Raw genomic sequence first — 15252 nt, 5'->3', positions numbered from 1 at the left:
GAATGCCTTTGGGGGCCTGTTGAGGGCCCCCGGCGGGGTGGGGGGCTGCACATGGTACCCCCCTGCATTTGCACGTACAAGGTGGCAGGCAGCGCACTGTGCCTGTCACGTTGTATATTCAAATGCACAACATGTATTTTTACATCGTGGCAGGTGCTGCTTGCAGCACCGCCTACCGCAATGTAAAAATACAGGATGCGCCCGCCACACTGGCGGGCGCATCCTATTTTGTATATCTGGAACGCCGCACCTATGGCGGGTGGTGCCTTTTGCCGAGATGCGATGGTGGGAGGACTTTGTCCGCCCGCCATCGTAATCGACCCCTTATGTCCTTAGAAATGAATAATGCTCAGATTCAAACCCAAGCATTTGTAAGTCCATATTCAGCTGTGCAACATCAAAAACGTTTGATGCGGGTGCATAAGGAATATCCCTTACCTCATCTCTTTTCTTCACCATGTGTAGCAATAGGCCAATAGGCAACACAATCACAGTCGACCACAATGCACTGGAAAAGTTCGCAAGATGGCTCCGAACAGATGGTATTTCAAGGTGTTGGTTTGCTGCATTCTAAATGTAAACAGAACGCACAGGGTTTGTTATAAAATGTTTTTGAAGAAAACATGCTGTCTAGTAGCGATGGAGAATAAGAATGGCTTCATTTGGGAATGTTGCAAGGCGCATACTGTGGCATTAAGATGATAAAATGTGAGCTTTGTTTTAAAACTGTACTGGACTGGATGAATACATTTATGGGTAACAATAAGAAAAGTGACATTTTTAAACTAAATGAAAGATAAGGTGACGATATGTGTCACAGTCTCCTGTTGAGGTTTGCTTAGTTTCCATTGAGTTATCTGAGATTGTTCTGTGCTGATGTTGAATCTGATACGTACATTCCTTCTTTTTTAGAAGCCCCAAGCCATGTGAGCGTTGACCTCCCTGCAGAGATGGTGGTTGGTCAGTCCTACAGCGTGATCTGCCAAGTATTCAACATAGCTCCGAAAAGAAACCTGTCTGTCTCAATCTTCAAGGGGTCTGAGACACTCCGTAGAGAGACATTTTCTCAAGATCTCACGAATACAAGCACAGATGTCACCATCACTTATGATGTCACTGCCCAGAGAATGGACCAAGGGGCTGAGTACAGTTGTATAGCAGTGTTGGATCTCAGACCCAACGGAAGAGTTTTCAATGCATCATCCCTCCGGAAATCTGTCAGTATTGTTGGTAAGTTCATACTCTTGACTGTGCCATCTGTCCTTTCAGCCTTGCTCCATACTTGGGTGCCAAAGTGACATTGTGACTGTAATCTTAGAAATTCAGCAATGCTGGAGTGATGATGAAGTTTCCTCGCTGAACTCTTGGGCCTAGGACCTCCTCTCATCAGGAGATAAATGACAGTCATGAATTTCTTCTAGCAGAGATCTGGCAGTGGAAGCAATAGGCTCCTCAATGTGCCCAGGGGCAATCAAGAAGAAACATGGGCTGGCGTAAAAATGTGAGGGGGAATGAACTCTGTGATACAGAGTCTAGATGGCACCTGGCTCAGAAATTTTACATTTAGATGGCTCAGAGGATGCCCAATCCTCCTGGCTCATTTGGCTGTGCAAAGTGCCGGCGCAAGTGCAGAGATGAGAGAGCTTGGGGGGAATTATGGGGCCTTTTGTGCCAGTAACAATGCTGGATATTTAGATTAGTGGGGTCAGAGCCAGTCTTTGGCTAATGTGGAAGAACTGAGCATGGGCCACAGCTTGGGCGGGGGGAGCAATTCAGAATGGAGCATTGAAGAAGTGCTAAGTGGCACCCTTGGTGGCCTTGGCATAAGAAAACCTGCAGTCAAGCCATGTGCAATAGACAATGTGATAGTGAACACTGCCTCAACCCGTCTAGAACAATTGGTGAGGGCTTGCTGATCACTATGGTTGTGGCAGGGATCCCAGATGAGGTCCCCTCCCTAAGAACCTCTGTGTGGCACTCAAGTTAGAAAGAGGGCATTTGAAGCGATCCTTTAAGGCAGTGGCTGGCGACTCTCTGAGGAGGTTAAGATAATTGGACCTGGAATATTAAAGAGCCATAGAGACTAGATTGAAAGAGAATATGTGCTCCAGCAGGAATTGGCCTCGATATAGACTTATGAGTGTGTCTCTTTGACATACACCCATGATGGAAGCATACAGATCTCTTGGGTGAGGACAATGCCTTTAGAGCCCTACCTATAGCTTGAGTGTAGTCCTAGTGCTAGTAACTGCAGAGATACCACTCTCTTCCATACTGATTGGCAGCGACATTACCACCATGTTGTGCCTTGAAGCCGAGGTGACCTAGGGAGAACCCACTTTCCACAAGAATTAATGATGTCAACACAGCCAATAGTGCAGAAAACTGCGAACATCAAAGACAGGCTGGGGGCCCCGCTTCCACTTCACAAAACGCCTACAGGAAGTCTGGCAGGGAGTCCAGTGGACCAGGCAATATCCCAGACTGCTGAGGACTATATGGAAGCCCCAGCCCCAAGGCAGATATCTACCTGCCGAAGCAGTATCAGAGCTGGATCACTCCCTCCAAAAAGAAAAATTGATTGCAGAGTCAAACAGCTTGAGGAAGTGATGAGAAAAGGGAGTTATAATTGTGACAAACAAGAATCTCCGAACTAGAGAACCAGCGCTAGGCGCTCCTATATAAAATTCAGTGATGTGGAATATGGAGCCCAATGCAACAGTCTACTCAAGAGAGCAATTCCCGAGTCGTTGACTGATAGCAAGCTGAAAATCTATGTCATGGGCCTCTAATTCACTGCAGGAACGAGCTGAAGACCCCCACATCGAGATGGATTGCACTCACTAATTAATAAACACCTTCGAGATCAAGAACCAACTCAACCCAGATACATTGACTAGTGTGCCTTATTTCAAAATGAAAGAAAATATTAGCAGTGGCTTGAAAAACAGATCCTATCATCAGAAAAAGATCTTCTCATGTCACTTTACCAAGATATTTCACCCGTGACATTGACAAAGCGTGGGTCTCTCAGATTGGCCACTGAATGCCATTAAAGGAAATAGATCATGTATAAATGCGGGTTGCCTATTGTCTTGATATTCAGTTTGAATAGGAATACCATATTGATTAAATCTAGGGAGGAAGCATTTACAATCTTGAACTTGGAAACAGAAGAGACAAACTCGGACAAGACATCCATGGAGATCCGTCTGGACTAGCAAATAGAACAATCTAAACGACTTGGGAAGAGGGAATGAAATGGTCTGAAACAAAAGGCTTCTTTCACTTTAAATGTGGATCAAGACACTTCATAGGCAACTTTACTCTACATAATAATTATGGTGACTCCCTTGTTTGCCCAACAAGCATATCCAAGGCTGAAGCATGCAACCTAATCGAGTGGGGGTCATCGAGCTTTGATAACAGTAGTTTTCTTAGACTTAGCTAGAAAATGTCTCCTCATTTTGGCGGAATGTTACACTTTTTGTTGATGTTTATGTATGAGAGAAGGCGTGATGGACCCTCTCGTTCATAACCTCTCACTCTCCTTGATTAAGAAAATTAGGTGTTGCCATTGCCTATGCAGACGTAGATAACTTTGAGTCCGCCATACAAGCTCATCTCTTCTAGTATTACAGTACATTCAGCTGTAGTGGCAAAAAGCTCAAGCTACACAAAAAGTAAAAAAAAGATTTGGCACAAGACTACTCATAAAGCTGACATGACATGGAAAATACTCCGTTCATCAAGTGGCTCAATAGCGCCACAAAACGTGTCTCCAAGCATGTGAATTTAGAGGCTGAGTAATCCAAATCTCCCATGCGGTTGATACCACATTGTATATACTCAATCTGCCATGGAGCTACAGTAACATCATAGGTCCTCAGTTTCCACGAGGTCAGTTGTCAAACAGTCCGTCTTCAATTTTCCAGAGGACTGCGCTCACAAAATAGGTCAATGATCTCCCTTAGAGCTGTTGCCACACAGCGTTTCCTCGGTCATCCTTGGAAAAGTTGTCATATGCTACGTCCTTGATCGCCCATAGTCCTATAGCCACGAAGAGGGTCCTCAGTTTACCATAGTGCTGCAGTTGTTGATCTCTCATAGAACAGTTGTGACATTGAATTGTATTGATCTGCCCCCACATGTTGACAAACATTACGTATTAGATCTCCAATAGGGCTGTTGTCTCATTTCATCTTAACATGTCAATAATATGTCCATAGTATGTATCTTGTTTCTGACATCGCATATCTTCAGTCTCTTGTAGGATTGTTCTGCCTATGATCACGTGGGGCTGTTTTAACACAGTATTTCTTAATCTCCCATAGGGTTGCTATCATAGAGTATGTCCTAGATTTCCCAGGGATATGACAGATCTTGACATTTTACAATATTTGTAAACACTTTGCACCATTCCCAAGTAGTTGATTTGGACTGTGTTTGGGACTATTGTACATATAGAGAGCAGAGGCCAAAGCTTAGTTGCCCAGAAGCAGCATTCTGCTACTAGTCTTGAATCAGGGGCAGTGAGTGTGCTGCTTATGGATAGCAATTTCCAAACGGGGTGGAATTCCATGTGCAGTGGGGACTTCGGTGTTCTTTGCTTAGCGGGTCAAAACCAATACATGCATATTATTACTACTGTTCTACAGGGGCGGTTTGTTTGGCCCAGTGAAAGTGTATTTTATCACATTGCATCCTTCGCTAAAACTTTCCTCCTTTCTTCCTCTTCCATCCAAGGACCACCGATAAATATTAATATTTCCACAGAACGGACAGATTTCCAAAAAGGGGATAACTTTACGGTGAAGTGCTATGCTGAGGGAAACCCCTCTCCAATGTTCACGTGGCACTTGCCCTCTAATGAAAGCACGCTGACCTCGCGCAATGGGTCAACAGTCACCATCATCGCTGCACAAGGCATGCACAGCGGGACCTATGAGTGCAGGGCACAGAACCGCTTTGGTACCACCATGGCACAAGTTGATATTCTTCTTAAAGGTATGGATGTCACGATTCTGATTTTGTAAAATGCAAATGGTCGCATACGCTCTGTGATGGACTGTCAGGATTTATGCCAGATAAATAGATACTAAAGCAAATGTAATAACATATTACGGTCTTGTTTTTACACTATGTCACGATCATATTTGGTATCATCACTTGTCCTTGAAAAGGGACTTTTTTTTCTCTGCGTCACAGTATAGTAAGCAATAAAACACATGCCTTTTTTCATTCAGAATCAAGAGCAATGTATGCACTGTCCCAGAATGGGCTAGGCTTTCTTTCTCTGGGACTCAGCAAGTCTTTTGGGCTCTTCCAAAGACCAAAGAACTTAAGTTCAAATCAACTTTTTTTTTGGTCCTCATTAGCCGCCATGGTTTCAAATGCTGACAACAAAAAGAAAAAGTAGAAGAAGTCATGTCATGCTGCCTCAGTTTCAAGACTGGCAGGGATATAAATTACGAATGGTACCGAACAGCAATGACATATTCTACAGAAGTCAGATGCCTAGCAGTCTAGACAGCAAATAAAACCACAGTACCAATTACAATCATTGCTTGCCAGGATTCCAACAGAAGAAAAGGCATAGCAGGGAGATTAAGCCATAGTTGCGTAATCATCGGACCAAGGGGGGGGGGGTTTGGGGGGAACCCCGGCTCCATCAATGGGCCCAGTCGAGTAGATGCCAAAAAGCTCTCTTATCTTGATTTCCAGCCCTAGCAAGATCCAATTTCGAGACTTGCAGGACTGATGCACACCTATCGTTAAGAGAAGGAGGGGTAGAGTCCTTCCATCTTCTGCAGATTTCCCTTCGTGCCAGTAAGATGGAATAGAACAGAAGGTTCTTGGCTGGGCTCCGAGCATGGTCCAGAACTCCAAAGATTACAAGTCGGAGGTCAATTGTTACAAGAAAACCCAGTGAGGCCGTGAGTTTATTGCTTATTGAGTCCCAGAATGGAGCCAAGTGGGGGCAGTCAAAAAACATATGCACAATGGGGGCCGCCTCTAAGCCACACCGAGCACATGCCACTGGACCTCCCGAGGAGAATTTTGACAGTCTCTGTGGGGAATAGTGGGCCCTATGTATGGTAAAAAGGTGATTCCTACGAAGCCAAGCCGGCTTAACAATGTCCCACAAAACTTTGCAGGACATCGACCACAGATCTTTCACATTTTGGCCAAGCATTAGAGAACCCCACAGTGACTCGGGTAGATGGAAATCACCGTCTATTTCTTCCTGGATTAAGTTATACCACAGGGAGATCTCCTTCTTGGCTGGGATTTATCTAACAGAAGGGATTCAAGTTGGCAGCTCCCCCTAATAGTAAACTGCTCCCCCGAGGAGGCTGGGAGGTAAATGCTTGAGCCCAACTAGCTATCTGCATGTTCTTAAATCTAGAAAGATTAGGTCCAACTTTGCTAATTAAGCAATCCTAAGGGAGCAGGCACCCCTCCACAAACAGGTCTCCCCAAACTTCTATTCCTGCCTCCCTTAACGGGACTGCCAGACTGTCTCCTAGCCAACCTGGACTCTCGGGAAGACCCCAAATCGGAGACCTGCTAGAGAAGTACCCCAGCTTTATTGATGACCTCAGCCTGGCCCAAGTTCTTGCCATACCCTGCAGCACCTTCAGTTTGACTTTTTTTAAAAACTTAGGGTCTCCAAATTTGAACAAAAAGCCAGACTGCCCGACTTCTTACCCTTTCAATAAAGCTGAGAACATACTCCCAATGCCCTCATCTGTTGGCATCTTTAGTAACATTCCCGCATGGGATAATTGAAACGCCCATGCGTAAATTTGCAGATCTGGACCTGCCAGTCTGCCTTTCTCCCTACGACGCCTAAGTTCCTTCCACGCGATCCTTGGAATTCATTTATTCCAAATAAAAGAAGTGATATCTCCCTGTAATTTGGCCAATAAAGATGCATCAAAATGAAGAGGAATTGTGTTAAATAAAAAAGAAATCTTTGGTAAAATAGTCATTTTTACCAAGTTGACTCTACCTAACATAGATAATGGGAGATATAGCCAAGATCACATTGGTTTTTGGCAGTCTTTTGCAACAGCAGCAAAATTGGTGGTTACAATCTGATTGATGTCATTAACAATGCTAAGCCCTAGATATCGAAGATTTGTTCTGGGTTGCAGGTTTATTTTGCTTGCATCATCATTCCACACCATCATTTCAGTCTTCGAGGCATTTACCTTGTATCCTGAAATTTCCCCGAACTCCAAAGCCAGCTTGATGGCTGCAGGAAACGCGGTGCGGATCTCCGATGAAAAGATCAAAATATCGTCCGCATATAGGGCCACCCTCGTTTCCCAATCTCTATAAATAAAAGGCTTGATGTTAATATCCTCTCTTAATCTTTGAGCAAAAGGTTCTAAATAGAGATCGAATGAAAGAGTGGAAAGAGGGCAGCCCTGCCGCGTCCCCCTTGTGATCTTAAAAGGGTCTGATAAATCTACTTTCACCAGTACAGAAACTGTGGGGCTCTGATATAAAAGACTAACTGCTCTATGAAAGCCATCGCCAACATTGAATTTTGCCAAAGCCCCCGACAGGTACAACCAGTTGACCCTGTCGAAGGCCTTGGTGGCATCCAACGTGAGGACAGCTAATGGTGTGGAGTCCGGGGTTGCCATATCGATGGCCCCTATCAGGTCGTATGTGAGTTCATAGAGTTGACGACCCTTAACGAACCCCTTCTGGTTTGGGTGTAGAATATCAGGCGCAACCAAACCTAACCTCTTCGCTAAGATAGATGCAAACATTGTATAGTCTGCGTTCAATATTGAGATTGGCCGGTATGACCCACAGTTGGAGGCCGACTTCTCGGGCTTTAAAATAAGCGTAATTGATGCGTTATCCCAAGTTGTCGGCAGTAACACACCATCCTGTAATATTTGGTTGAATAGGATAGTAAAAAAAGGAGTTATTTCTTTTCCCAGGGCTTTGTAGATTTCAGCTGGTAAGCCGTCTGGGCCTGCCGCCTTACCCCCCTTAATGCTCTGGATTGCCGTCATAACCTCTTCCCCGGTGATAACACTATCGAGAAAAATGTGTTGTGCTGGGGAGAGTACCGGTAAGGAAATTCCACTCAGCCAACTCTCAATACTTTCTGGAGTGATCTTTTTATCCTCATGCTATATAGATTGTAAAAACTCTCTAAATACTCTTCTGATATCTGCGTCAGAAGAGAAAGTACCAGCACATGTCGTGACAGACTCAATGTTGTTCCGGGCCTAATCGGTTTTAGACTTCCAGGCCAATAATTTACCAGCCCCTTCCCCATACTGGAAGTGAGCTAATTTACTTGCTTCCCATTTCTGTAAAATTCGCTGGTTTAGGATAGAATCCAATTGTCCTTTTAAAGAAAGTAGTTTATTATGTAACAACGATTGTATGGATTTAGAGGCGGTACTATTAACATCAATTTCAGCTTGCGCTTTAGATAGATCAGCTTCAATGGAAGCGACTTCCTGATTATACTGCTTCCTCCGGAATGCAACCTTATTTGTGATAAAACCTCGCAGACAAGACTTAAAGGCATCCCATACTACACTGGAAGAGGCTGACCCAATGTTAGCTTGCATATAATTTTGGGCTTCAATTTTAATATAAGAAACGTCTTCGGGTGACGAAAGTAAGGAGCGGTCAAAAGACCAAGATCTAGAAGAGGTTTTGGTGAGTCCAGTAAGGTCCAAAGATACTGATGAGTGGTCTAAAAGATGTAAAGGGGAATAACAAACACTCTTAACGGAGTCCACCAACTTGTGACTAATTAAGAAAAAATCTATTCTCGATTGATGGTGATACTTATAGTTGCGGAAAAAGACTCCTTGTTGTTGTCCTGACCTTGCCCTCCAAATGTCTACATGACCATATTGCTTCATGCAGTTCAGTAGGAAGGCTCTAGAATTTGAAAGAGCCTGCGGTCTACTGCTGGGGGTCTTATCTAATGAAGGGTCAAGTACTATATTGAAGTCCCCCGCTAAAATAATCGGCTCCGGAAAAGACAAGAGTTGAGAGAATAGAGATTCAAGGACCGAGGGATCGTCTTGATTAGGCCCATAATACCCAACAAACTTAAATTGGGCCCCTGCTATAACTACTGCAGAGATGACCCATCTGCCATCTGGGTCAACCATCTGAGAGACTACTCTTGTTTTTATTACTTCCTAAAAGCATCAATCCTCCTGCCCAATTCCCACTGCTTCTCCAAAGTGACCCTTGATAAGTCGGACCTTATCTGGAAATTTAACCCTTTCCCTGTCAAAGACTTTTGCGTTAGGGCTAAATTGAGAATATGTTCCTTAAGAGAGTACGTATGAAAATTCACAAGGATCTTTCTCAGTTTGGTCCTTTGTGGGTTACGCCTAAAAGGGTCTCTATGGATCCGTTGGATGTCCGTGGCCAAGTCCTCAGTAGATTGATCAAGGCAAAGCGCCTGTTTTAAGAGGGAGATGACAAAATGCTTGATATCTGTGCCCTCACTATCCTCCGGCACATTGAGGATGCGGATATTGCTGCGTCTTGCGTTATTCTCCAGCGTATCCGTCATCTCGGCCAGTGCAAGGTCCACCTTTTTAAGCCTTGTTATGTCTTCTTTTGCCTGATAACCCAGACACTGTCTCTTCCAGAGCTTCTGTTCTCGAAGTTAACCCATCAATCTTATTATCTAAGGATTCACAATAGTTCCTAATCTCTCTCTGGTTGGACTCAGATTTATCGACGCCCTTTTTTATATCTGAAGATAGAGTAGCAAACATTAATTGCAGGGATGCTACTGTAATGCCTGTGATATTACTGCCCTCTATGGTAGTGATAGGGGAGATATTAATGTCCCCTAGCTGAGAGCCCCCAGGTACCTCCTGCGCCCCTTGAGTCCATTCCTGCTGACCTTTTGGCTCCAATTCAGTACCACTCCCAATAGCTGCAGGAATAGAACTCCCATCAATACCGCTGGGTTCACCAGATACGGAAGGTGGTAAGATAGGTGTTTGATGCAATAGGTCTACCTGTAAGGCCTGTAAGGCCGGCATTATGTAAGTGTTATCCGCAATGGAGGTAGAAAGCACCCTGCACCTACTGCCGCAAAGGAATTTTCTGACTCCACATCCATGGAATGAACTGAAGAGAAGCCAGGTGACAACTGGACGGGAGAATCTAACTGTACAGATGTATTAGAAAGATTTATAAGGCCCGATGTAGGAAGGATGCGATCTTCAGTGAGGTCTAATATCTGAGGCACAACCTTGAAATATGAGCGCCACGAAGGCGTAATCCTAGAGCCGGGATTAAGCACTGATTTAAGGTTCTTAACCGCCTAAACAGTTTTCTGGGAGGACGGTGCTATTTTGAGGGGCTACCCCAGGCTCACGGTCCGAGGAGACAGGAGCAGTAAGCCCGGCCGTAGCTATATGTGAGGTAACTAGCTTCAATACACTTCTTCCCTCTTTCTTTTTGTACGTTTTTCTGCCTTTGCGCCGCGATCCCTGGCTAGCTGTGGCTGTAAGTGCTAATATAGGTGTGGGTATAATTATCAGAGACTCAGGGACCGCACTATCACTATCAATTCCCCCACACGCCCCCTGAGCAGCACCAGCCCCCTGAGCAGCACCAGCCACACCAAAATGCGCCACTGTCTGACCCCCCTTCACCTTCCCCTTCACCTCTGCCGTTAACACAGCCGCCTCCGCTGCCTCCGTTGCTACAGGAATACTTGGATTGTCCCGATGCACAGGGGAGCCAGCACAAGAGTCCCTCCTAAGACTCCGAAGCCTCCTGCCTTACCCGAGCTCCAGGGCGGCCAAAGACCACAACCACAGGCCCGACGGGGCTGATGGTAACGTCGGGCGGCTGGAAACCGCCAAGCGAGAACACAGCACTTCCCCAGGATGGAAACACATGGAAAGAGTAGACAGACGTCCGACGGCAGACAAGAGAGTGAAACAAGTGTCAGACAGACAATGCTTTTCCCTGAAGAATTACACTGGAAAATTGCACCGAGCAGTTCTTTGACGCTTTCGGGAACCCCCTTCAAAAAGAAGGTAAAATAGCCAGCTCTTATTCCATTCCATGCAAGCCGCTCACAGGAGCTCGGACAGAGTACCGCGGCAGCCTAACCTGCTGCCGCCATGTTTCTCCGAGCAAAAAACTATCACCATTCTTTTTTGAGGGCTTATATGAGCAGAAGCATTTTTAGTGTGATTTAAACCTAGCTGTGAGATACAACAAGGTTTTCAGATAATCACCTATGGACAGGAAAGAATAATTCCCAAACATATTTATCTGCAAGAAGCACGAAGATGGACACAAAAAATGAATCCACAGTCGTGAGTGCAAAGACATCGTCCATAGGGGCATATTATCAAGAACGGCGTTAAAATTATCGCTGGTTTAGCGGCAGAAAACTGCAGCTAAAGCAGCAATAATGGGCTTGATAATATACCTTGGAGTATTCCAATAGAAGCCCATGCTCACACTAGAACATGAACTTCTATTGGCATATTATCAAGCCTATCATCGCCGCTTTAGCTGAAGTTTTCTGCCGCCCAACCGGCGATAATTTTAACGCCGTTCTTGATAATATGCCCCTAACTGCTTTCGCACCGATGTGAGAAGTAAAATGGCTTCTACGTTATTGTTTATTTAAAGCTTTGAGAAGTACCACGAGTATCAATTTTTCACATACTGTACGAGCATATGTCAGAGCTTCCAGGCTTTTAAAGACCCAGGGGCATATTATCAAGTAAGGGTGTTACATTATCTCCGCTTCTATCGGTAAGCGGCGATAATGGGCTTGATAATATGCTCTATGAATTCCAATCGAAGCCCATGTTAGATGTCTTCACATTTAACATGGGCTTCGATTGGAATTCATAGACCATATTATCAAGCCCATTATCACTGCTTTATCGGCAGTTTCCTGCCGATAAAAGCGGCGATAATGTAACGCCCTTACTTGATAATATGCCCCCCACTTTTTACCGCCTGTTGAAGGTAGCCAGTGTCACACTTAATAATTTATTAACAGATGTGAGGCAAGACGCAGCCATACCTTTAAGTTACAATTAATGCACAAGTAAAAGATGTTGGAAGATTTTCAAGATTAAAAAAGTATTAACTTAACTCATACTGAATAAACTACAAAAATGCAATACACCACCTTGATGGTTCCGTTCTTGTTTTTTTCTGTATGATGAGGCAATACTGTACCGTACTATTGCGGGAGAAACGTTTACATGTTGGCTGCTTCTGTGGGCAACGTTCCACTACTTATGCTAATCTTTTATGTCTTTTGTTGAAATTTCAGCACCCGGCTTTCCTGTTTGGGCAACAGTCATCATCATCATCGTTAGCTGTTTGACAGTTGTTGGCGGGGCCTGGTTATTTTGGAAATATCGATAAACTTTCATGGACAATTAAATATACATTTTACTACTTTGGTATATTGGACATTTTAATAAACGATTTTATAAGTGTCATCTTTGCCCCACAGATTGCCTCAATAAGCACTCAAAGCTTTGATTGGAAAGACGTGTACACCAACCAGCATAATAAATGGATTGTGGATGAGAAATGGAGATACGAAAAGACAATTGTCTTATTATGATCCGTTTTAAGTAGATAGCCTTTTCATAGTGTTATGTTTCAGGGATTTCTACTCGGGCACCATGGCTGAGGGGTGCATGTATTGTACAATATAGAGTGCCTGTGGCATTACAGTCTGCGGATTTAGGGACAGCATGAACATATGGTAGCTTGAGTTTGGCCTTTGTGGTCTGGGTACACATTAAAATTTAGCTAACCGTGTTATTCTCTTAGATTTGATTGAAAGCCACTGGCTGAAGGAAGAACTCTGCCAGAATGTGAGCCAGGGGATAAATTGTGTGCAGTATTGTGTGACAAAAGCATCTGTACATGTTTAAATGGATGAACTGCACTTGAGGCACACTAGCAAAACAACACACAACAGAAGAACATACAATGTAACACAGTAACACATCAGCGGAACAGCACAATTAAATGACAGCATATCATAACACAACAACCACATCACAACTAGCCATACCAACAGCCATCAAAAGAGAGTATGAACAGCACAACATTACAACACAATATTATTACAACACACCTCCCAAACACAATATAACATACACCATCGCAAAAATAAAACAATAACAGAGCACAACAAACTAATATACTAATTCAATGCAATAACATAGTGTAACCACACATCAACACAGTAACAAGAATCAAATACAAAACAAAATATACCAACACAATACATCAGCGCAACAAAACATTATGCAACACAGCAGCCGTACAAAGCAAAGTATAAATGTACCAGAACAACACAACAGTGCATCAATAAATCAACATAACTCAACTGCAGAAACCAATACCGCAAACCGCATCAACATCACAATAAAACATCAACACATCTCCATAACTAATTAGCAGAACACCATGAAAAAACACCTAAATATGAGTACAATACAACGAAACAACAACACATGAAAACAATAGAGCAAAACTGTTTAGTTGTTATATTGTGTTATTTTATTGTTGTGCTGTTTTCTTTTTTGTATGTTTTTTTATTTATGTTGCATTGTTGTATTGAGGCTGTGTTGTTCTCAAGAACGCTTTTGATGTGCTTATTTTGTTCTTTTATTGTAGTATTACGTAACTTTATTTCTAGACTTCAACTAATGCATTTCCTGCCAAAAACAGCACATTCCATTAAAGGTCTAAAACTGCTGAAATAACACCACTCCAGCACTCCATCCTTGCATGACACCGGTCTGCCCCAAAAACATGCATCAGACCGTGCCCTAAAATACCACTTCCAAGGCTCAAATTTGAAATGTGCCCCTTAGTTTGTGTTGTTTAACTCCTATCTTGGTGATATGTCAAATTGTACTGTTTTACTTCAATTATATCCTTTTAATGTACTCTTGTTCTAATCACTGTTTGAACGTCTGTCTAGTGAAAACCTTTTGACGCACCACTGAGCCCGTCCATATTCTGTTACCTGATCTTTCGCCGTACACAGCCATTGCCCAGTACTGCTGTTGTTGTGGGGGCCTTCATCTGTCCTAGGATCGCTGCCACGAAGCTCTGCCTCTATCCAGCCTGCGGACCGCGCATTGCCCCGGACTCAATCTCCCAGGGGGCAGCGCGGTCTCGCGAGAGGCGAGGAGCAGCTTTCCTGCCCCCGGGGATTTAAAATTGCACGCGGGCTCCCGCGGCGCGGGAAAACCTTTTGACGCACCACTGAGCCCGTCCATATTCTGTTACTTGATTCTTCGCCGGACACAGCCATTGCCCCGGACTGCTGGTGTTGTGGTTGCTGTGGGGGTCTTCATCTGTCCTGGGATCGCTGCCACGAAGCTCTGCCTCTATCCAGCCTGTGGACCGCGCAATGCCCCGGACTCCATCTCCCAGGGGGCAGCGCGGTCTCGCGAGAGGCGAGGAGCAGCTTTCCCGCCCCCGGGGATTTAAAATTGTACGCTGGCTCCCGCGGCGCGGGAAAACCTTTTGACGCACCACTGAGCCCGTCCATATTCTGTTACTTGATTCTTCGCCGGACACAGCCATTGCCCCGGACTGCTGGTGTTGTGGTTGCTGTGGGGGTCTTCATCTGTCCTGGGATCGCTGCCACGAAGCTCTGCCTCTATCCAGCCTGCGGACCGCGCACTGCCCCGGACTCCATCTCCCAGGGGGCAGCGCGGTCTCGCGAGAGGCGAGGAGCAGCTTTCCTGCCCCCGGGGATTTAAAATTGCACGCGGGCTCCCGCGGCGCGGGAAAACCTTTTGACGCACCACTGAGCCCGTCCATATTCTGTTACTTGATTCTTCGCCGGACACAGCCATTGCCCCGGACTGCTGGTGTTGTGGTTGCTGTGGGGGTCTTCATCTGTCCTGGGATCGCTGCCACGAAGCTCTGCCTCTATCCAGCCTGTGGACCGCGCAATGCCCCGGACTCCATCTCCCAGGGGGCAGCGCGGTCTCGCGAGAGGCGAGGAGCAGCTTTCCCGCCCCCGGGGATTTAAAATTGTACGCTGGCTCCCGCGGCACGGGAAAACTTTTTGACGCACCACTGAGCCTGTCCATATTCTGTTACTTGATCTTTCGCCGGACACAGCCATTGCCCCGGACTGCTGTTGTTGTGGTTGCTGTGGGGGCCTTCATCTGTCCTAGGATTGCTGCCACGAAGCTCTGCCTCTATCCA

The 15252-nt window shown here is 45.0% G+C and overlaps 1 protein-coding gene across 2 annotated transcripts in view; it reads left to right on the top strand.

Moving 5' to 3' along the window:
* LOC144752161 (intercellular adhesion molecule 2-like) overlaps window positions 1-13971 on the top strand; it is a 164161-nt gene extending 150190 nt beyond the window's left edge. Inside the window, exons 3-5 of one of the 2 annotated variants that reach the window (XM_078640090.1) lie at window positions 913-1230; window positions 4747-5007; window positions 12332-13971. In XM_078640090.1, the coding sequence (XP_078496216.1) occupies window positions 913-1230; window positions 4747-5007; window positions 12332-12426 (674 nt within the window). In that variant the 3' untranslated portion in view covers window positions 12427-13971. The remainder of the gene's footprint in view (window positions 1-912; window positions 1231-4746; window positions 5008-12331) is intronic. The other variant, XM_078640098.1, reaches the window with a different exon arrangement.
* Window positions 13972-15252: the final 1281 nt, after the last annotated feature.

The sequence above is a fragment of the Lissotriton helveticus genome, chromosome 1_1 (assembly GCF_964261635.1).
Source record: "Lissotriton helveticus chromosome 1_1, aLisHel1.1, whole genome shotgun sequence".
NCBI lineage: Eukaryota > Metazoa > Chordata > Amphibia > Caudata > Salamandridae > Lissotriton > Lissotriton helveticus.
The sequence above is the reverse complement of the archived record's forward strand: the minus strand, read 5'-3'. Positions and strand labels throughout refer to the sequence as shown.